Source organism: Hyla sarda, chromosome 13 (assembly GCF_029499605.1).
Source record: "Hyla sarda isolate aHylSar1 chromosome 13, aHylSar1.hap1, whole genome shotgun sequence".
NCBI classification, from domain to species: Eukaryota; Metazoa; Chordata; class Amphibia; order Anura; family Hylidae; genus Hyla; species Hyla sarda.
The window spans coordinates 7599690-7624524 of NC_079201.1; the positions used below are offsets into that span (position 1 = coordinate 7599690).

At 42.6% G+C, this 24835-nt stretch overlaps 1 protein-coding gene across 3 annotated transcripts in view; it reads left to right on the forward strand.

Moving 5' to 3' along the window:
- Nucleotides 1-24835, forward strand: part of MYH10 (myosin heavy chain 10) — a 124747-nt gene that overhangs the window by 39931 nt on the left and 59981 nt on the right. For all 3 annotated transcript variants that reach the window (XM_056550218.1, XM_056550217.1, XM_056550219.1), the window contains exon 3: nt 11936-12092. In XM_056550218.1, the coding sequence (XP_056406193.1) occupies nt 11936-12092 (157 nt within the window). The remainder of the gene's footprint in view (nt 1-11935; nt 12093-24835) is intronic.

Sequence of the window (24835 nt, forward strand, 5' to 3'; positions counted from 1 at the left end):
AGATTTTTTTTTTTTTTTTAAAGAAGTAATTTACAAATCAGTTCTACTTTCTGGCACCAGTTCATTTAAAAAAAAAAAAAAATGGATAGTATTGGTCTTCATATATAAGAAAGAGAAACCTAATGGGCCCCTCGGCACCCTCGATAGTTACCCCCTATAGACTTTTCAAGAGGTTTCAAAATTCGTGACTTTTGATTTTAAAGCTCTCATTGAATACATGCAGTAAAGTGACATGCATTCAGCGTTTTTTTTTTAAATCAAATAAGTGCTGATTTTACCCATGTGAACATGCCTCTAGGGTAGTGTTTCCCAACTAGTGTGCCTCCAGCTGTTGCAAAACTACAACCCCCAGCATGGCGGGACAGCCTTTGGCTGTCCCGGCATGCTGGGAGTTGTAGCTTTGCAACAGCTGGAGGCACACTAGTAGGGAAACACTGCTCTAGGGCAATGTTCCCCAATCCTATGCCTTTGGCTGTCTCGGCATGCTGGGAGTTGTAGCTTTGCAACAGCTGGAGGCACACTAGTTGGGAAACACTGCTCTAGGGCAATGTTCCCCAATCCTACGCCTTTGGCTGTCTCGGCATGCTGGGAGTTGTAGCTTTACAACAGCTGGAGGCACACTAGTTGGGAAACACTGTTTTAGGGCAATGTTCCCCAATCCTGCGCCTCTCCGGCTGTTGCTAAACTACAATTCCCAGCATAGCCGCACAGCCAAAGGCTGTCTGAGCAAGATGTGAGTTATACTGCGATCACTTTCCGTTCCAATGTCTACGTATATACTAGGATGACTATTTAGATCCATAAGAACTCCCTATGACAACACCGCAAGTCACAAAAGAAATGGTGGTCATATTCTCTCAGTAGTGCAGCCTCAGACTTTCGGCATGGAACTGTGTATTTTTTATATTACTTTTACGATTAAATAGTTTTCTTCTATTTTTGTTGTTTTCGTTCCTTTTAAATGAAGCTTCTTGCTGCTCTTACTTCCCTTCCTCTGATCCCATAGATTCAGCTCGGAGACCCCGCAGGTAATACTTCCTATTGGGAAGCACAGGCATCCTGAATGGTGGCTTCAAAGAACTTGTCTGGGACCTTTTAAGATCCGTCATGGATTGATCGGCGGCAGTGGTGTTCCAGGACCGCGCAGCAGAGCTAACCAGGTGTAGGTGCAGTAGCCGCACTGCCACTATTCCAGGACAGACGGCAAATCTGTACTAGTTCTTTGAACACCGTAACCCTTAAAGGGGTACTCCTGTGGAAAACTTTTTTTATTAAATCAACTAGAGATGAGTGAATTTACAGTAAATTCGATTCGTCACGAACTTCTCGGCTCGGCAGTTGATGACTTTTCCTGCATTAATGAGTTCAGCTTTCAGGTGCTCCCGTGGGCTGGAAAAGGTGGATACAGTCCTAGGAGACTCTTTCCTAGGACTGTATCCACCTTTTCCAGCCCACCGGAGCACCTGAAAGCTGAACTAATTTATGCAGGATAAGTCAGCAACTGCCGAGCCGAGAAGTTCGTGACGAATTGAATTTACTGTAAATTCGCTCATCTCTAAAATCAACTCTTGCCAGAAAGTTAAACAGATTTGTAAATAACTTCTATAAAAAAAATCGTAATCCTTCCAGTACTTATAAGCTGCTGAATACTACAGAGGAAATTCTTTTCTTTTTGGAACACAGAGCTCTCTGCCGACATCACAAGCACAGTGCTCTCTGCTGACATCTCTGTCCATTTTAAGAACTGGCCAGAGTAGGACAAAATCCCCATAGCAAACATATGCTGCTCTGGACAGTTCATAAATTCCTAAAATTGACAGAGGTGTCAGTAGAGAGCACTGTGCTCATGATGTCAGAAGAGAGCACTATGTTCCAAAAAGAAAATAATTTTCTCTGTAATATTCAGCAGCTAATAAGTACTGGAAGGATTAAGATTTAATAGAAGCAATTTACAGATCTGTTGAACTTTCTGGCATGAGTTGATTAAAAAAAATAAAAAAATTAATAAAAAAAGTTTTCAACCGGAGTACCCCTTTAAGCTCATTGCTTTTTAAACAGGGTGCCTCCAGCTGTTGCCAAACTGCTACTCCCAGCATGCCTTGACAGCCCTTGGCTGTCTGGACATGCTGTGTGATGTAGTTTTGCAACAGCTGGAGACGCACTGTTTTTAAAACGCTCCTCTAACATAGTGTTTCCCAACCAGCGTGCCCCCAGCTGTTGAAAAACTACAACTCCCAGCATGCCCGGACAGCCAACGGGCATGCTGCGGGTTGTAGTTTTGCAACAGTTAGAGGTCTGCAGTTTGGAGACCCCCTGCTCTAAAGTGTAGTTTCCTAACCAGTGTGCCTCCAGCTGTGGAAAAAAACGACAACTCCCAGCATGTCCGGACAGCCCTTGTCTGTCCAGCATGCTGGGAGTAGTGGTTTTGCAATAGCTGGAGGCACACTGGTTGAAAAACACTACTGTAGATGCAAAGCCTGTGATGATTTATCTTTTGAGATAAATCCATTATCAGCACAGGTGAGGGTTTGCCACAATGTATCAGCGCACATAAAATGTAACCGAGTACAATTGTAACAAGCTCATATTCGAGCCAGGAAGTTATATAGTGTCGATATACACTACCTGTTGCAAAACTGCAACTCCCAGCATCCCAACAGCTGTCAGAGCATGCTGGTCTTTGTAGTTTTACAATAAGCTTTAGAGCCCCTTGTATAGAAATTAGAGATGAGCGAACTTACAGTAAACTCGATTCGTCACAAACTTCTCGGCTCGGCAGTTGATGACTTTTCCTGCATAAATTAGTTCAGCTTTCCGGTGCTCCGGTGGGCTGGAAAAGGTGGATACAGTCCTAGGAGACTCTTTCCTAGGACTGTGTCCACCTTTTCCAGCCCACCTGAGCACCTGAAGGCTGAACTAATTTACGCAGTATAAGTCATCAACTGCCGAGCCGAGAAGTTTGTGACGAATCGAATTTACTGTAAGTTCGCTCATCTCTAATAGAAATGTATACAGAGGTCAGGCCCTTGTTCTGGTGGAGTAGGCTTTGTTAGGACCTATAATCTTTGGAGTCTTCCTCCTCCGCCGGGGTCCCACTTTATAGGTTGGTTCTTGACATGTTTCCAATAAAGAAGTTTTCTCTCTTTCTAAATTTCTCAGCACTTTGCTCGGTGCCAAAACCAACAAGCCTTTGCAATATAGGGTGTCGGGGGGCCCGGTATGTTAAGCAGCGGGGCTGACAGTCTTGAGAGGGTTTCCTGAATGTAATCTCGGCAGCTCAATCCCTCTGTTCTGGAATGTCAGGAAGCACAAAGACGGCAGAGGTGGTGGGTCCAGAAAATACTTGGCGGGGGAGGGCTACACCGCTGCATCTAAAGGGGTCTTTTCTTAATGGGGGATTTCCACTTAGGTAAACTTAAAGGGGTACTCCACTGAAAAACATTTCTTTTTAAATCATCTGGTGACAGAAGTTATACAGATTTGTAAATTATTTCTATTAAAAAAAATCTTAATCCTTCCAGTACTTATCAGCTGCTGTATGCTCCACAGGAAGTTGTGTAGTTCTTTTCTGTCTGACCACAGTGCTCTCTGCTGACACCTCTGTCCATGTCAGGAACTGTCCAGAGCACTGTAGTCAGACAGAAAGGAAATTAAAAAAGAAAAGAACTTCCTGTGGAGCATACAGCAGCTGATAAGTACTGGAAGGATTAAGATTTTTTTTAACAGGAGTCATTTACAAGTCTGTTCAACTTTCTGGCAACAGTTTATTTAAATTTTTTTTCCAGTATCATGTACAAAAACGTATCTCCTATCCAAAGGATAGGGGATACGTTTTAGATTGCGGGGCCCTTCGCGATCTGCTGTTTAGAGCCCCGGCTCTACTATACAGTGGTGCGTCACAACCCCCACCCGTAGCAGGGGTCACCACGCCCCCTTCCTATAACTCTATGGGAGAGCTGTTTGGCAATCTTTGGCTCTCCAATAGAGCTATATAGAAAGGGTGTGGTGGCCCCCGCTTCGGGCAGGGGTCATGACACGCTGCTGTATAGGAGAGCTGGGGCTCTAAACAGTAGATCGTGAAGGGCCCCAGCACTCGGACCCCCCACGATCTAACACTTTTCCCCTATCCTTTGGATAGGAGATACGTTTTTGTACATGATACTTGTCCTTTAATAGGGTACTCCACTGTAAAATAATTTTTTGGGAAGAAACTGGTGCCAGAAAGTTAAACAGATTTGTAAATTACTCTTGTTAAAAAATCTTAATCCTTCCAGTACTCATCAGCTGCTGTATGCTCCACAGGAAGTTCTTTTCTTTTTGAATTTTCTTTCTGTCTGACAACAGTGCTCTCTGCTGACACCTCTGTCCATTTTAGGAACTGTCCAGAGTAAGAGCAAATCCCCATAGGAAACCTCTCCTCCTCTGGTCAGTTCCTGACATGGACAGAGGTGTCAGCAGAGAGCACTGGGGTCAGACAGAAAATAACTACACAACTTCCTGTGGAGCATAGAGCAGCTGATAAATACTGGAAATTTACTTGTCCTTTAAGAGGGTAAGCAGCATTTTAAAAACCTCACCGGTCTGCAAAGCCGTCAGTGTCTAATAAAAGGCGCTTATACTTTGGCGCCGTACATGCGCAAGGCCATATAGATGCGCCGCAGCAATATAAATCAAGCATCGGCTTACCCCCCCCCACGCTGTTGCAGTTATAGGGACAAAAATCTGAAAGACTAAAAGCGTTAACCCCTACTTAACCGAGGGCTTATCATGTGGTCTTCTTGAGTGCGTGTTATCTTAGTGTCAGAGACCCCCTCAATGCACATTCGGCTCCGTTCACAACGCATTTTTGTATCCATTAGGCTGTTTCTGTTCCAGTCCATTTAATTTTGCTGTAAACAGAAACTCTATTGTGTACGCCAATAATAAAAAAAAAATAAAAGGATATGTTATGTCACGTAAGTCAATGAGAAACAGATGTATTTTCTTTTAAACTTTTATTTTATTAATAATATACAAATTTAATACTTTAGAAAACACGATCAAGTTCAAAACAGCGCCACACCTGTCCTCAGGGCGTGCATGGTATTGCAGCCCAGCTCCATTGAATTGAATGGAGCCAAGTTGTAATACCACACTCAACCGGAGGAAGGTAAGTGGTGTTGTCTTTCTATTCCTGAATAACATCTTTGTAAACCAGTGTTACCCAACCAGGGTGCCTCCGACTGTTGCAAAACTACAACTCCCAGCATGCCCGGACAGCCTTCAGCTGTCCGGGCATGCTGGGAGTTGTAGTTTTGCAACAGCCGGAGGCACACTGGTTTGGAGATGGTTTACATTCATTGGCAGCAAGCAGAGATCTTGAGAATGAGTGGTTGACTGAATTCCCTTCCGTTCTTGTAAGGTTGGTGGCTGCTTCCTGACCCTCACCACAATTCTCAATTGTCCGTGCCCACCTGGCCTGCCATATTATTAAGCCCCCTACCCCCCCCCCCCCTCACACGCACACTCTGTCTTCTCGGCCGTCTCTTCCGCACGTGCGCACACATACAATGGGTCTTCCTGCACACCTGGCCATACATCCTCCCCCATTGTCAGGCGGACGCTGCTGGTGCAGGGGGCTCTGCTATACCGCAGCACAGCCGTAGACACATGATTTCACTCAGGGTAATGTGCCATAGTGAACAGGGGGTATAAAGAGCCGCCATTCCTGGCCGGTAATGCCACCCTCCCCTCTTGATTCCAGGGGATCCTGACCGTGACTCATTACCCGCTGCACTAACGAGCGACAAATTACGGCGCTCATAAAACCGCAACATAAGTGAAATTACGGCATGGCAAATGGCCACTGCCGGGCAGCCGCTGTGGTGTTCACACCCTGCACAAAGGGGGGGCATTTACAGTCCAGAATAGTCCGTGCATTCCTGAAAATGATGGTTCCCAAAGTATTGGCGGTAATATGGGCGCTAGGGAAGAGTAAAGCCTGACGTCCGGATTACTCCACCTACACTCCGGGATATGTCATATGCCGTTGGTTGTTATTGCTATGGTAACAGAGCTGCTGCAGATGGCTGGTTCTTATCTCTATGGTAACTGCCTCTTCACTGGTCACTTGTGGTTGTCACCATGATAACTGATCCTTTATTGGTAGTGGGTAGTTGCCACCCTGCTAACGGAGCCATATAATGGCCCACAGTTATAATTGCGGTAAATGAGATTTTACTTTTGTTGTGTAGTTAGCGCCATCACTGGTTGCCATAGTAAGTGATCGGTTACTGGTGGCTGGCACTGATCACCTGGACGACTAGATATAACTGAGATATAACTGGTAACTGGCGGTTATTACCATGACGACTGAGCTGTAACTGTCTGGCACTGATCACCAGGACGACTGAGCTATAACTGGTGACTGGCAGTTATTACCATGACGACTGAGATGTAACTATTGTCTGGCAGTTATCACCTGGACGACTGAGCTATAACTGGTGACTGGCGGTTATTACCATGACGACTGAGATGTAACTGTCTGGCACTGATCACCTGGACGACTGAGCTATAACTGGTGGCTGGCAGTTATTACCATGACGACTGAGATGTAACTGTCTGGCACTGATCACCTGGACGACTGAGCTATAACTGGTGACTGGCAGTTATTACCATGACGACTGAGATGTAACGGTCTGGCACTGATCACCTGGATGACTGAGCTATAACTGGTGACTGGCAGTTATTACCATGACGACTGAGATGTAACTGTCTGTCTGGCAGTTATCACCTGGACGACTGAGCTATAACTGGTGACTGGCAGTTATTACCATGATGACTGAGATGTAACTGTCTGGCAGTTATCACCTGGACGACTGAGCTATAACTGGTGACTGGCAGTTATTACCATGACGACTGAGATGTAACGGTCTGGCACTGATCACCTGGATGACTGAGCTATAACTGGTGACTGGCAGTTATTACCATGACAACTGAGATGTAACTGTTGTCTGGCAGTTATCACCTGGACGACTGAGCTATAACTGGTGACTGGCAGTTATTACCATGACGACTGAGATGTAACTGTCTGGCAGTTATCACCTGGACGACTGAGCTATAACTGGTGACTGGCAGTTATTACCATGACGACTGAGATGTAACTGTCTGGCACTGATCACCAGGACGACTGAGCTGTAACTGATGACTGGCAGTTATTACCATGACAACTGAGATGTAACTGTTGTCTGGCAGTTATCATCTGGATGACTTATCTGATACTAGTGCTGGCAGTTATCGTCATAGTAACTGCCATTGTTTGTCCTGGCAGTTATCTCCATGGTATCAGAAACTAGTGCTGACAGTTATTGCCATGGTAATTAAGCTATTGTTGGTGCTGGCAGTTATCGCCATGGTCACTTAGCCGCTACTAGTGCTGACAGTGATTGCCGTGGTAACTGGTCTGTGACTGGTGTAACGGTTGTTTTTATCCTGACGACCTTGTGCCAGTATCGTTCTGTGCCGCCATTGATGTTTTAGGGCACTGAACCATTGCCCTCTCCTCATAGCCCCATAAGTTAGTGTTTTATCCTGTCTCGCCATCTAATAAGTCTCATCGGCCAGAGAGGGCACCGTTGAGGCGTCGAGGGCCCACTCCTAGTAGCCCCGGCTGTGTTATATCACCGCTGTCACCGCCGCTGGGTAAGAAAATAACATTCAGCAAAGAACGGAATAATTAAGCTGAATTTCCTCGACCCCCGGATTGGGAGCCTGGTCCACGCGGCACTTTCCCACACATCTCCGGGGGCCTTTCGTGATGGAGAAAGAATTCTCTGAGTAAACAGAAGTAGAAATCGCACCGTGTTTTCTCAGCAGACCCTTTCTCTATATCGGAGGGTGAATACATCGGGCTCAGTTACATTGGCGCAGTGTTTCGCAACCAGGTTGCCACCAGCTGTTGTAAAACTACAACACCCAGCATGCCTGGAAAATATACAAGACTCTAGGAATAATATGTAACCCTGTACACCAGTGGTCTCCAAATTGTGGACCTCTAGCTGTTGCATAACTACAACTTCCAGCATGCCCGGACAGCCAACGGCTGTCCGGGCATGCTGGGAGTTGTAGATTTGCAACAGCTGGAGGCACTATGTTTGTGAAACACTGGTATAACTAATCAGCCCTGTATGTGTTGTGCTGTGATTGGCCAGAGAAGTAAGGGAGGAATTATTGGTGTGTGTACTTCTGACAAACAGCTTAGCACTGGTATTGTATGCTAGGAGTTGTAGTTTTTCAACAGCTGGAGGCACTCCGATTGGGAAACACTGCATCAGCGCCTGCTATGACCCAACTTTCTGCTCTTCCTGAATGCCGAATAAGCCAGCATTGCCATACATTTCCCGTATGTTTCTTCTTTTCTATATTCTATTCCTGCACCAGGAGTCCCAGGATGAGCGGATCTTTACATTCCATGTAGGCAAAGCACTGCAGTGTATATTAATTTGATGCAGATCAATGGAATTTTGGCACTGATGTGGCCCATCGTGACCATTTGTGGTTTTACTCGGCAGGCATTTAATTTCACTAAAGAAATTGCAGCGCCAAAGAGAGATACAAAAGATATATATATATAGCTGTGCTAGCCGTACATCTAATCGTTAGCTGTGGTTTTACATAGGACTGCAAGGCACTGAACCAGAAAATTGTGTCTGTGACCCCTGACTTGGTCTCCTCTCCCAGGATGCACCAGGGGAGATGCCCGTTTCTTGCAGACGTCCTGCATTTTCGTTGTGGTGGCCTCTCCCATAGAGCGTCTTGTGGAAGGAAGATAAGACAGAAATGCGGGCTCCACATACCGTGCGGGGGCTCGGACTTATCTATTAACCCCTAGCCTCCTCGTGTGCAGATGGAGCAATGTTTTGTTGCAGTAAAAACCTAAATATAAAACATTTTCATAAGTATTAAAGGGATACTCTGGTGGTCAACTTTTTTATTTATTTATTTTTATTTTTTTTAACTCAAATGGTGCCAGAAACTTAAACAGATTTGTAAATTACTTCTATTAAAAAATCTTTACCCTTCCAGTACTTATTAGCAGCTGTATGCAACAGAGGAAATTCTTTTCTTTTTGAGTTTCTTTTTTGTCTTGTTCACAGTGCTCTCTGCTGACACCTGATGGCCGTATCAGGAACTGTCTAGAGCAGGAGAAAATCCCCATTGCAAACCTATGCTGCTCTGGACAGTTCCTGACACGGACAGAGGTGTCAGCAGAGAGCACTGTGGACAAGACAAAAAAGAAATTTAAAAAAGAAAAAAATTTCCTCTGTATTATACAGCTGCTAAAAAGTACTGGAAGGATTAAGATTTTTAAATAGAAGTCATTTATAAATCTGTTAAACTTTCTGGCACCAGTTCATTTAGAAAAATAAAAATAAAAAAAGTTTTCCACCGGAGTACCCCTTTAATTCCTAAATAATAAATTGATTAAAAAAATTTCTTCCTAAAATAAATGTTTTAAATAGCCAACGTGGGATCACAAACCATTGCTTACAGGGACATCCCAAGTCCCCCGCTCTTTCTCAGTGCATGTCCGTAGATGTCTATGGGGCTGATGGAAGACGCTGAGCACTTAATCTGCCTTTGCAACTAAGACGTGCATGCACGGCTCAGCCGAGTGTGCATGTGTCCTGAATGGAGAGCAGGCAAAGAGCTAGTGCCAGATAGTACGAGAGGATAGTCCGGAGGCCCTCCATACACTTTAGATCAGCATTTCCCAACCTGTGTGCCTGTAGCTGTGGCAAAACTACAAGTCCCAGCATGCCCGGAATTATAGTTTTGCAACTGCTGGAGGCACACTGGTTAGGAAACACTGTTTTAGATGGTCTGAAGATTCTTCCAACGCAAATCTAAGGTGTCCCTCCATACGCTTTAGATCAGTATTTTCTAACCCGTGTGCCTCCAGCTATCGCATTGCAGCCTTTGGATGTCCTTTGGGAGTTGTAGTTTTGCAACAGCTGGAGGCACACTGTTAGGGAAACACTGCCCTAGATGGTTGGCATGTTGTTACAACACGTATTAAATGTGTCCCTCCATAAGTGGGCATGCTGGGAATAGTCCTTTTGCAACAGCTGGAGGTGACCGGGTTGGAAAACACTGCTTTAGATGGTCGGACACACATCTTATGTATTAGGACCAGCTTTAGAGCGTATACAGGGAGAACAGTAACCCCTGACTGCAGGGTCAGACTACACGGGGGTTTGTTTGTAGTCTGTAATCATGGTGACACCCAGGTCTGAATAAGAGCTGTATACATAAAAGTATAAAAGACTGTGGCCAAAAATGCTTTATTTAAAATAAAGTGAATGGTTGAAAGGTTAATCCTTCCTTTAGATTTCGATAAATCATTGGTACCCACTAAATACCCCTTAAGTGGGACTCCCTCCACCCACATATTCCTAAGAAGTAGAATTCTTTCTGGTGTTTCTTAAAGGAGAAATCCTGCAAAAATTTACTTATTCCCTTTCCACAGCTGATCGTAGGGAGGTCCGACCGCTGGGAGCCCCCCGCAATCTCTGGAACGGGACCCGACTCTCAGTACGCCCTCTATTCATTTCTATGGGAGTTCCGAAAAGACCAGAGTACAGCACTCGAGCATCATTGGCTCTCCCATTGAAATGAATGGAGCGCGTGCCATCTACCGGTAGACCACATGTGCTCCTTGCTGAGAGAGCTGGGGTCCCGCTCTGGAAATTTCTGGGGGGTCCCAGCGGTCAGACCCCTTGCAATCTGCTACTTATCCCCTATCCTGTGGATAAAGGATGTTCATTTTTACTGGAATTCTACCTTTAAAGGGGTACTCCGGTGGAAAACTTTTTTTTTTTTTTTTTTTTTTTTATCAACTGGTGCCAGAAAGTTAAACAGATTTGTAAATCCCTTCTATTAGGAAATCTTAATCCTTCCAGTACTTTTTAGGGGCTGTATACTAAAGAGAAATCCAAAAAAGAAATGCATTTCCTCTGATGTCATGACCACAGTGCTCTCTGCTGATCTCTGCTGTCCATTTTAGGAACTGTCCAGAGCATGAGAAAATCCCCATAGTAAACATATGCTGCTCTGGACAGTTCCTAAAATGGACAGCAGAGGTCAGCAGAGAGCACTGTGGTCATGACATCAGAGGAAATGCATTTCTTTTTTGGATTTCTCTTTAGTATACAGCCCCTAAAAAGTACTGGAAGGATTAAGATTTTTTTAATAGAAGTGATTTACAAATCTGTTTAACTTTCTGGCTCCAGTTGATTTAAAAAAAAGTTTTCCACCGGAGTACCCCTTTAAGGGGCTCATACACCTTCAATAGCGGACACCTGTCTCTCCCATTCAACCCATACACATGAACATTCGGCTCGACTGACCGTTCATGTGCTCAGGATGGAGTGGTGGTGGAGGATTGGTGAGCCGCTGCCAGACACCTCCGGTGACAACTTATATCCCTGAAGACAAAAAAGTCATGTCGTTGAAACCCATCATGCCCTACCCTTCTCTCCCTTGACATAACCTCCATACACGTGGTCGTCCAGTCCCACCGAAAACAGTGGATTCATCCGGCACTACACTAATGTGTATGGGGCCCTTAGTTAGGGTCACTCTGGCTGAAGCTGCTAATAAAGGGGAGGGGCTAATTCAACATTCTTCCCCCTCCTGGTGGACACTTTGGGTACTTTTCTGATGTAATTGCGCCGTGACGTTAGTTTAACATCAGACTCCGCTTTGACTTTACTTGCCGCCCGTGCAGTAATATAAATTTTGTGGCGGTTTGATATTGTAATTACACTCCTCGGAGTTAATGGCGTGGTTTATGGCGCTTGTCATCGCAGCGCATGCGAGGAGGGTATTAGTCATTTACGGAAGACAAGGTTTTTAATTACGGTTATTTTGTCTCCCTCTCTCTCTCTGTGTCTAGACTTACTCCGGTTTATTCTGCGTGGTGATAAACCCCTACAAAAACTTGCCTATCTATTCAGAAAATATCATCGAGATGTACCGGGGGAAGAAGCGTCACGAGATGCCACCGCACATCTACGCCATATCAGAGTCTGCGTACCGCTGCATGCTCCAAGGTGAGTCCGTGGATAGTTACATATTGACCTTCCGGTATTCAAAAAACAAACATGGCTGCATTTTTCCAGAAGCGGAACCTGGCCATGGGTTGTGTATTGCAGCTCGGATCCATTAAAGTAAATGGCGCTCAGCTGCAATACCAGGCACAACCTGTAGGTTGATGTGGGAAGTATTTGGCGCATCTTATTGGCTGAGGGGTTTCTGGTTATTTTAATTTATTTAGTGGAACAGTGGTCTCCAAACTGTGGACCTTCAGTTGTTACAAAGCTACAACTCCCAGCATGCCCGGACAGCCGTTGGCTGTCCGGGCATACTGGGAGTTGTAGTTTTGTATCAGCTGTAGTTCCACAGTTTGGAGACCCCTGGTTTAGAAGATGCCCTCATTTTAAAGGGGTAACCTCATATGATAGGGGAGGGTCCAATGGCTGGGACACCTAGCGATCATATGGGCCGGGATACCTTGTCCATGAGTGAATGACTTGAAAACACACCTACTCCATAGCCGCTTTATGGTATTTATGAAGATAACAAGCGCTGTACTTGTCTCCAGAAAGCAGATAAATTCAGCAGGTGCAGTTACAAAAACCTAAGATTTTATTTCAAGCCTTTAAAATGACGTAACACAGCATAGCCGATGCAAAGCAACGTATTTCTGCTGCCTTGTCTCCCTTAGTAATGTTTAGACACAGTCTAAACCATGACTAAGGTACCTAGATTTCAGAAACACGTCAGTTTGCATCGGCAGATTCTTGGTGGCAGAATTGCATGGGTATGTTCCGGAACCAATGCTTAATGTCAGCAGCGACTTGCCACGGACATCTAGCCCCGTCCCATTGACTATAGCCCAGTTCCGGGACTTGCTCAGTCTTCCACCAGAATCCATTTTCCCCGTTTAATGTTCCGTCGGGAAACCTCCAATGTGGAAATTGAGCAACGGAACTTGCATTGAGATCAATGAGCGGCTGCTACAAGTGAGTTTCCCGTGCAGATTCCGAGCAGAATGTCCGTAGTGTGAACATACCCCGTCATCAAACTAGATACATATGTAATCTCCGTAGTGTGAACAATACCCCAAGTCCTCAAACTAGATACATATGTAATCTCCGTAGTGTGAACAATACCCCAAGTCATCAAACTAGATACATATGTAATCTCTGTAGTGTGAACAATACCCTAAATCATCAGACTAGATACATATGTAATCTCCGTAGTGTGAACAATACCCCAAATCATTAATCTAGATACATATGTAATCTCTGTAGTGTGAACAATACCCTAAATCATCAGACTAGATACATATGTAATCTCTGTAGTGTGAACAATACCCTAAATCATCAAACTAGATACATATGTAATCTCTGTAGTGTGAACAATACCCTAAATCATTAATCTAGATACATATGTAATCTCTGTACTGTGAACAATACCCTAAATCATCAGACTAGATACATATGTAATCTCCGTAGTGTGAACAATACCCCAAATCATTAATCTAGATACATATGTAATCTCTGTACTGTGAACAATACCCCAAGTCATTAATCTAGATACATATGTAATCTCTGTACTGTGAACAATACCCTAAATCATCAGACTAGATACATATGTAATCTCTGTAGTGTGAACAATACCCTAAATCAGACTAGATACATATGTAATCTCTGTAGTGTGAACAATACCCTAAATCATCAGACTAGATACATATGTAATCTCTGTAGTGTGAACAATACCCTAAATCATCTATCTAGATACATATGTAATCTCTGTAGTGTGAACAATACCCTAAATCAGTCTAGATACATATGTAATCTCTGTAGTGTGAACAATACCCTAAATCAGACTAGATACATATGTAATCTCTGTAGTGTGAACAATACCCCAAGTCATTAATCTAGATACATATGTAATCTCTGTACTGTGAACAATACCCCAAGTCATTAATCTAGATACATATGTAATCTCTGTACTGTGAACAATACCCCAAGTCCTCAAACTAGATACATATGTAATCTCTGTAGTGTGAACAATACCCTAAATCATCAGACTAGATACATATGTAATCTCCGTAGTGTGAACAATACCCCAAATCATTAATCTAGATACATATGTAATCTCTGTAGTGTGAACAATACCCTAAATCATCAGACTAGATATATATGTAATCTCTGTAGTGTGAACAATACCCTAAATCATCAAACTAGATACATATGTAATCTCTGTAGTGTGAACAATACCCTAAATCATCAAACTAGATACATATGTAATCTCTGTAGTTTGAACAATACCCTAAATCATTAATCTAGATACATATGTAATCTCTGTAGTGTGAACAATACCCTAAATCATCAGACTAGATACATATGTAATCTCTGTAGTGTGAACAATACCCTAAATCATCAAACTAGATACATATGTAATCTCTGTAGTGTGAACAATACCCTAAATCATTAATCTAGATACATATGTAATCTCTGTACTGTGAACAATACCCTAAATCATCAGACTAGATACATATGTAATCTCCGTAGTGTGAACAATACCCCAAATCATTAATCTAGATACATATGTAATCTCTGTACTGTGAACAATACCCCAAGTCATTAATCTAGATACATATGTAATCTCTGTACTGTGAACAATACCCTAAATCATCAGACTAGATACATATGTAATCTCTGTAGTGTGAACAATACCCCAAATCATTAATCTAGATACATATGTAATCTCTGTAGTGTGAACAATACCCTAAATCATCAGACTAGATACATATGTAATCTCTGTAGTGTGAACAATACCCTAAATCATCTATCTAGATACATATGTAATCTCTGTAGTGTGAACAATACCCTAAATCAGACTAGATACATATGTAATCTCTGTAGTGTGAACAATACCCTAAATCAGACTAGATACATATGTAATCTCTGTAGTGTGAACAATACCCCAAGTCATTAATCTAGATACATATGTAATCTCTGTACTGTGAACAATACCCCAAGTCATTAATCTAGATACATATGTAATCTCTGTACTGTGAACAATACCCCAAGTCCTCAAACTAGATACATATGTAATCTCTGTAGTGTGAACAATACCCTAAATCATCAGACTAGATACATATGTAATCTCCGTAGTGTGAACAATACCCCAAATCATTAATCTAGATACATATGTAATCTCTGTAGTGTGAACAATACCCTAAATCATCAGACTAGATATATATGTAATCTCTGTAGTGTGAACAATACCCTAAATCATCAAACTAGATACATATGTAATCTCTGTAGTGTGAACAATACCCTAAATCATCAAACTAGATACATATGTAATCTCTGTAGTTTGAACAATACCCTAAATCATTAATCTAGATACATATGTAATCTCTGTAGTGTGAACAATACCCTAAATCATTAATCTAGATACATATGTAATCTCTGTACTGTGAACAATACCCTAAACCCTAAATCATCAGAATAGATACATATGTAATCTCTGTAGTGTGAACAATACCCTAAACCCTAAATCATCAGAATAGATACATATGTAATCTCTGTAGTGTGAACAATACCCTAAACCCTAAATCATCAGAATAGATACATATGTAATCTCTGTAGTGTGAACAATACCCTAAATCATCAAACTAGATACATATGTAATCTCTGTAGTGTGAACAATACCCTAAATCATCAGACTAGATACATATGTAATCTCTGTAGTGTGAACAATACCCCAAATCATTAATCTAGATACATATGTAATCTCTGTACTGTGAACAATACCCTAAATCATCTATCTAGATACATATGTAATCTCTGTAGTGTGAACAATACCCTAAATCAGACTAGATACATATGTAATCTCCGTAGTGTGAACAATACCCCAAGTCATTAATCTAGATACATATGTAATCTCCGTAGTGTGAACAATACCCCAAGTCATTAATCTAGATACATATGTAAAGCTATTTACTTGTTGTGGAGGCGTTGTTGGAGGACATGAATGCATCTAATCTCAGCGTCTTCAGATACTGATCTATTATTAAAGGGGTACTCCCCTGAATTTTTTTTTTTTTTTTAAATCAACTGGTGCCAGAAAGTTAAACAGATTTGTAAACTACTTGTATTTAAAAAAAATGTATTTTAAAATCTTAATCCTTCCAGTACATATCAGCTGCTGTATTCTCCACAGGAAGTTCTTTTCTTTTTGAATTTCCTTTCTGCCTGACCACAGTGCTCTCTGCTGACACCTCTGTCCATTTTAGGAACTGTCCAGAGCAGGAACAAATCCCCATAGAAAACCTCTCCTGCTCTGGACAGTTCCTAAAATGGACAGAGGTGTCAGCAGAGAGCACTGTGGTCAGATAGAAAGTAAATTCAAACAGAAAAGAACTTCCTGTGGATCATACAGCAGCTGATAAGTACTGGAAGGATTAAGATTTTTTTTATAGAAGTAATTTCTAAATCTGTTTAACTTTCTGGCACCAGTTGATTTAAAAAAAAAAAAAAAATTTTTTTTTCCAGGGGAGTACCCTTTTAATCTGTTTCCCATCCTGCCCGAGACACGTTACATTTCAGGGCCTGTATATCGTCAAAAGGGGAATATTTTGGCGCTTGCACGCCTCGTTTGTATACATTCTGCTGTTTGTGGAATTTTAATGTAAATCGGCCCATCTAAACATCGGAGAGGCGAAGCATCTGTGTGTATAGTCACCGCAGACGTCATGTCCGCTCATCATATGTTACGTGTACACGCCGTCAACAGGCTGGAACGCCACCATTTATATTAGATGTTACCTTATTTGAATGCCCGCTGCAGCACAGAGCGTTTCAGCATTTGTCTTCTAGTTTCTGGGTGGATTGGCTACAATAGGCAGAGGCAATGATAGACATAATACATAGATAGATAGACATAATACAGAGCAGGAGTGAAGATATTTTACATTACAGGTAAGTTTTTAAAGGGACACTCTGGATTAAATGGATAGAGTGGGGGGGGGGGACTGAAGGGGCGGAGCATGACACAGGGTTCTTTTAGATGTCCTTGATATACTTGAATTTATATATATTTGTGTGTGTGTGTATATAACTAAAATAAAAAATATATATAAATATAAAAATATATAATATTTATATATATATATATATATATATATATATATATATATATATATATATAAATAAAAATAATATACCGTATATACTTGAGTATAAGTAGAGTTTTTCAGCACGATTTTTCATGCTGAAAACGCCCCCCTCGGCTTAGACTCGAGTGAACAATTTTGGTTTGGCTGTGAGGGGATGGGCCAGGCCGTCCATCTTCGGCTATCTATGCTGCAGGGACCGTCCGGTGGGGAGGGTTAGTCGTTCCGGCTGTCCACTTTCACCGGGAGGCCCTTTTCTCCGGGCCGGCCCTGAACTAGTGACGTTGCATTGACACCACCGCGCAAGGACGTTCATGTGCAGGGACGTCCCTGCGCTTCGTCGTAAACGCAACGTCACTAGTCCGAGGCCTGCCCGGAGCAGAGAAGAGGGCCTCCCGGTGAAAGTGAACAGCCCGGAACGACTAACCCTCCCCACCGGACGGTCCCTGCAGCATAGATGGCCGAAGATGGACGGCCCAGACCAGCTCACCCTGGGGAGGTGAGTAAAAACAAAAGGGGGGTCTGGATGATGACGAAGGGATTGACAGGCGGTGATGATGATGAGGGGATGATGACATGGGGGTTCTGGATGATGACATGGGGGGTCTGGATGATGACATGGGGTGTTTGGATGATGACGGGGGTCTGGATGATGTATTTCCCATCCTAGGCTTATAGTCGAGTCAATAACTTTTCCTAGGTTTTTGGGGTGAAATGTGTGTGTGTGTATGTATGTGTATATGTGTATATATATATATATATATATATATATATATATATATATGTATATATATATTCAGTTTTGCCCGGAGTGTTCCTTTAACTTGGTAACATAACTACTTGCAATCTGATGCATTATGCGTAACGTGAACTTCCAAAGATTATATGGGGACAGGACCTGATCACCGCTGGCAACAATTGTGCCATAACCCTCCACCCAAACAAATATCCCGTGCACTGTTGGGCAGTGGGTACAACGTACAGCTAGTTCATCCTGAGCTTCCTGGTTCCTCAAAAGAATCGAATAGAAGGAGATCAGCATGTGCTTAATTTTGCCCACTAAGGCAGTGTTTTCCAACCCGTGTACCTCCAGCAGTTGCAATACTACAACTCCCAGCATGCCCGGACAGCCCTTGGCTGGCCGGGCATGCTGGGATTTGTAGTTTTGCAACAGATGGTAAGCCACAGGTTGGCGATGACTGCTGTAAGGGAATGCAGGGATGTGGATATAGAACAGACCTTTTTATCTTCATTTGGTGCCAGGCCTGTGCTCTTTCGTGACAAGGTAAAGTGCCCGTTTCCGTATATAAAGCGATTAGTCCGACCAGCCCTTTGGCGCCCGGCCAGTGAATGTCAATTCGGATCACGAATCCAAGAGTTTTTTTTTTTTTTGCCACAGACTGTTTCCTACCTCATAAACCCTGCAGTAACCGCAGCAGCAGAGACGTAAAGATCCGGGCACTCTGAGGTCAGGGGGCCAGACCCTCGGCTGTACCCCCCCCTTTCTTTTCCCACTTCCTTCCAGACTCCCCCCTCCCACCTCACAGGGTTTGTAATGTCTGGCAAGTCTTGGGAGTCATTGTCTAAAGAATGTGCACTTGGTTAACCCCTCGATTGCCTGTTCCTTAATTAATTAATAAATAAAAAATAAAAAAATTTAAATAAAAAAACAAACAAAAAAAGCTGATTTCATTTGGGATCATGTCATCAAGTGTTAAATTCTTCTACAGCACTCCCATAGGCGAAGTGAGGTATTACATGGTGCTCGCTGAAATTAACTGGTAGCCTGAGCAATGCAAGGACTTGCCAGGTCCTCAGGAGAGGTCAAAGCTCCTCCATCCCCTCCCATGTCTTCGATTTGGACAAATGAAAAAAAAAACTGTCCGGGCATGCTGGGAGTTGTAGTTTTGCAACAGCTGGAGGCACACTGGTTGGGAAACACTGTAGAGCAGTGGTCTTCAAACGGGGGACCTCCAGCTTTTGCAAAACTACAACTCCCAGCATGCCCGGACAGCCGTCAGCTGTCCGGGCATGCTGAAAGTTGTAGCTTTGCAACAGCTGGAGGCACCCTGATAGGGAAACACTGCAGAGGGTAAAAGTATCGTGTTAGAATACGGTTACCCAGAATGCTTTGTGGCGTTGATTCCTTTTGTATGCGTGAAGCCGCAGCATCTGTCACGACGCTGGTGATACAGTGTGGTGACATTTAGAGTTTCATTCCGGTTGGCGCTCTCCTCCGCAGCATTCCAAGGATTGGCACATGGATGACAGCGATCTGCTCGGGCATCTTCTCCCACTGTACGCCTGCTCTGGCCAGTTGCCATTTTTGTCCAGCCGGTCAATCCAAGCTGGTGCTTTCCCCTCTCTAACAATGCCCGCTCTGTTGTGGGTATCCTGGCTGTGTGCTAGAACTGGCAGAACACAGTGCGGCTGGCAACCAGGCCCGGTGATCAACATCTTGCTGTGAATATGAGTATACAGACCTAAGCGTCCTGTTCAGGATGCCCGGGGGCTCGTAACTGGGACTATCATAAGTAATATAGTAGTGATATTCTTGTATATAGGAGCAGTATTATAGTAGTTATATTCTTGTATATATGAGCAGTATTATAGTAGTTATATTCTTGTATATAGGAGACAATATTATAGTAGTTATATTCTTGTATATAGGAGCAGTATTATAGTAGTGATATTCTTGTATATAGGAGCAGTATTATAGTAGTTATATTCTTCTATATAGGAGGCAGTATTATGGTAGTAATATTCTTGTATATAGGAGCAGTATTATAGTAGTAATATTCTTGTATATAGGAGCAGTATTATAGTAGTTATATTCTTGTATATTAGGAGGCAGTATTATAGTAGTTATATTCTTGTATATAGGAGCGGTATTATAGTAGTTATATTCTTGTATATAGGAGCGGTGTTATAGTAGTTATATTCTTGTATATAGGAGCAGTATTATAGTAGTTATATTCTTGTACATAGGTACAGTATTATAGTAGTTATATTCTTGTATATAGGAGCAGTATTATAGTAGATATATTCTTGTATATAGGAGCAGTATTATAGTAGGTATATTCTTGTATATAGGGGCAGTATTATAGTAGTTATATTCTTGTATATAGGAGTAGTATTATAGTAGTTATATTCTTGTACATAGGAGGCAGTATTATAGTAGTTATATTCTTGTACATAGGAAGAAGTATTATAGTAGTTATATTCTTGTATATAGGAGCAGTATTATAGTAGTTATATTCTTGTATATAGGGGGCAGTATTATAGTAGTTATATTCTTGTATATAGGAGCAGTATTATAGTAATATTCTTGTATATAGGAGCAGTATTATAGTAGTTATATTCTTGTACATAGGAGGCAGTATTATAGTAGTTATATTTTTTTGTCCATAGAGGGCATAAGGGTCTTCTGGCACTAGGAGGGCCTTACAATGTGTTTTCCAGGAAGCACACACCTACTCCATCTCTCAGGACACCACTAATCCAGAAGCATGAGCCTAATCCTCTTTTAAGGCCACCTCAAGGCTGACTTTTGGTACTTATGCTCAGTCCCGGTAATGCCTGCTTACGTCCTTGTGTCTCATCCACACCTTGTGCCAAGAATAAAGCTTACCCAGATACAGAGTGCTCTCATTGTGCAGATGTGCTATGTCTGTAGGGTATCACTATACCTTTGAGCAGGTAGCCATACATTGTTGATAGCGTTGCCCATAGGCAATGGATGGATACAGTACGGGCCGTGTGCTTATGCCGCCCTCCTGAGGATTACCTGTAAATCATCTGAATCCCTTGGGCAGGTCTAGCATTGGTGTTTTTGGCTGACTTTTGGTGACTATGGATTCCTTGAAGCACATGGAAGGATTTGGTATGTTCTTGCCATGTGAACACATTTGCTGTTAAAGGGAAGACATCGAAATACCATTGTCTGCATAAGGAAAGCCAAACGTGATCAAATGGCTTGACGCTCGTCCAAGAAGACTCGGCACAAACCTCTAAACACTGACTTTCTCAAAGACTTTTGAAGTCCTCGGTGTCCATTAAGCGATGGACGCAGGAATGTTTAGACTTTTTGATATATTACTTGTCTTCTTTGGCTTTAAAGGATTTTTTTGTTTTTTGGTCTATGGTAACAATAGACACGGATATATAAATAGTTTGTAATACCTGCCTGGCTCCTGGTTAGAGTCGTCGTAAAGGGACTGATCTGGTCTCCTGATGCACTGGCTGTACAATCTCATTTTAGATGCTTATATGTTAACTTATGCCAAAGATTGTATATTAAAGTTCCTTTTAATTCAGTTTTGTAATCCAGATGTTCCTCCAGCTGCATGCTGTCTATTAGGTCTGATTCCTGAAAGGCAAAGTCTTCTCAGTTTTGTTGCAGTGGAGTAAATATAAAGGTGCATTCACACCATGTTTCGACAATATGGCAGGAGAATTAAAAAAATTGGTCTCTTCCAGATCAGTATCCCATTCACTTCAATGAGCCAGACGGAGTCAACCAGTGACTCCGGTCGGCTCAATTTTTGAACCACATTAGTCTTGTTGCCGGATTAAAAACCACAGCAAACCACGGTTTTCACTCTGTCCAAAAATGAGCCAACGAGAGTCACTTGCTAACTCCGTATGGCTCATTGATGTGAATTCGGTATGGCGCAGGGATAAGGCAGCTGCCGTACACATGGTGGAATTTGGGTTGGTGGTATTTGGGCTGTATAGAGTTTTCAACCAGTTCTATGGGGTTTGTCCTAATGTAGTTGGGTTATGACACCTTTATAACAGGGTAGGTCATGCTGGCCAATCAATGCTAAAGGCATCAGACCTATAGGCAAGTGTCTGTCTTTAGTTGGGATGCCAATGGCGAAAGGGGTGCAAAATTCTAGAAACGTTACACGGCTCAATTTGGGACGTTCTATGGGACCATTTGTTACCAAGTGGTCATCATATTCTTACATAGATTATGATGGGTTCAGGTTCTTGCGTTCCACTTTAATGGAGAATTCCATTTGTTTGTTGAAGTAGAGTTCCCCTTTGAATTGTTGGCAGGCTGACAAGAATACAGACCATGTATCATCTGGACCCCTTATACTTTGTAGACGGGCCGCTCGGCTGTCTATAAATGGATCTTTTGTACATTCTTCTTTATGGTGTCTACATGAGGCCGATGTTGTTTTTTAATTTTTTTTGACTCTAAGCCAATTCTTTCTAAAAAATGTTCTTTTTAATGTTCTTTATATAAAATCCAGGAAGGAAGTAATACTAACATAACCTCCTTAAGTCAGAGAGTGGAATTTCCTGCCGTGACCATCTCTTGCATAGGTATAATACAAGGAATTAATCCGGTATATACTTAGGCACTTTGGGATTTGTAGATAGATGGGCTGTGTAGATGTTTTGGGCTGGAGCTTGGACATATGTGGCAGGGAACGATAGATGGTGGAAATAAAGTGAGATAGACCGAGCTTGAGTCCTATTCGAGGATTGTTTTTTTGACAGATTACCAATAATAGTTTTTGCAACCATTGTTGAACATTTCTTCCACTATTGGGCGTATACTAATAAAGGAAAATCGGCTATCCTTCAGAAGTGCCACCTATTGGAGAGAAGGCCCCTATACATATTAGACATATAAGTAAACCATCTAATGTTTATCATGACCTCCGATGAAGAAGGAAGGAAGGAAGGATAGGGTGTGTTAGGCTATGTTCACACTTTGGAATGTCCGCACGGAAGATCTCTGTGCGGACCGAATGGGAATACCGCCTCATGAACAGCTATGCATTCCGTGCGGAGTCCACAGAAAGAATGAACAGGTTCATTCTTTCTGCTGACACAAAATTTGGAATTTCCTTGCTGGAAACATCTGGCACTGAAATTCCGTGGTGTACACAGTGCAGCAGAATCCCGTTGAATTCAAATTGGGAGGTGTGAACATAGCCCTAAAATATCGCTGCCTGAAATATGTCTAGGGATTAATTTAGCCAGGATGGTGCCGACTGTAGACATCTATTTCGGGGTTCTCGTCCCTTAAAATTGGAGAGCAGGGTACTGGTTGTCTGGGTAAGATGATTTAAAGGGGTACTCCGGTGAAAAAGTTTTTTTGTAAATCAACTGGTGCCAGAACATTTAAACAGATTTGAAAATTAGTTCTATTAAAAAAAAATCTTAACCCTTCCAATACTTATCAGCCGCTGTATGCTCCACAGTAAGTTCTTTTCTTTTTGAATTTCTTTTCAGTCTGACCACAGTGCTCTCTGCTGACACCTCTGTCATGTCAGGAACTGTCCAGAGTAGGAGCAAATCCCCATAACAAACCTCTCCTGCTCTGAACAGTTTCTGACATGGACAGAGGTGTCAGCAGAGAGCACTGTGGCCAGACTGGAAAGAAATTTAAAAAAAGAAAAGAACTTCCTGTGGAGCATACAGCAGCTGATAAGTACTGGAAGGATTAAGATTTTTAAATAGAAGTCATTTACAAATCTGTTTTAACGTTCTGGCACCAGTCAATAATAAAAAAATGTTTTTTTCCTTTGGAGTACCCCTTTAAAGGCCAGACAATGCTCCCTGGGAAAACAGGTATGTTTTCTCTCCACCAGAAGGAAGAAAGCTGTATGAAGGCATTTCATCCAGCCAACTAGCACACTGCCCTGTACTTAAAGTATTAAAGGGGTATTCCAGAAAGTTAAACAGATTTGTACATTCCTTCTATTAAAAAATCTTAATACTTTCAGTATTTATGAGCTTCTGAAGTTAAGGTTGTTCTTTTCTATCTAAGTGCTCTCTAATGACACCTGTCTCGGGAACCGCCCAGTTTAGAAGAGGTTTGCAATGGGGATTTGCTTCTAAACTGGGCGGTTCCCGAGACAAGTGTCATCAGAGAGCACTTAGACAGAAAAGAACAACCTTAACTTCAGAAGCTCATAAGTACTGAAAGGATTAAGATTTTTTAATAGAAGTAATTTACAAATCGGTTTAACTTTCTGGCACCAGTTGATTAAAAGAGAAGTTTTCCACGGGAGTACCCCTTTAATTACAGAGCGTGTTACTTGGATGAAAGTTTCCCTGCTCCAACTGGTTGTCACCACAAGGATTAAAGGCCTACTCCTCTTCTCAGCATTTGGAACAAACTGTTCTGAACGCTGGAGCCGGCGCTGGGAGCTCGTGACTTCATAGCCCCGCCCCCTCGTAACGTCATTCCCCACCCCCTCAATGCAAGTCTATGGGAGGGGGCGTGACATCCATCACGCCCCCTCCCATAGACTTGCATTGATGGGGCGGGGCGTGATGTAATGAGGGGGCGGGGCTATGACGTCACAAGCTCCTGGCTCCAGCGTTCAGAACAGTGAGCAGAGGAGTACCCCTTTAAGAGTCACCCTTAATGTACTGATGTGGCATGCTTTTCCTCCGGATGGCCGAATAGTCTTGGCCGCCATGTTTTAGGTGATGTACATGTGATATGAACTGGTTCCTCTGGGTCTCTGAGGTTACAATATACAACATCTGCATTGCATTTATTTTAGTGTTTTGGTTAAGCAGAACAATCTGTAAGGCCCATCTGCAGCCAATTTGTTTGTTTTATGCCCG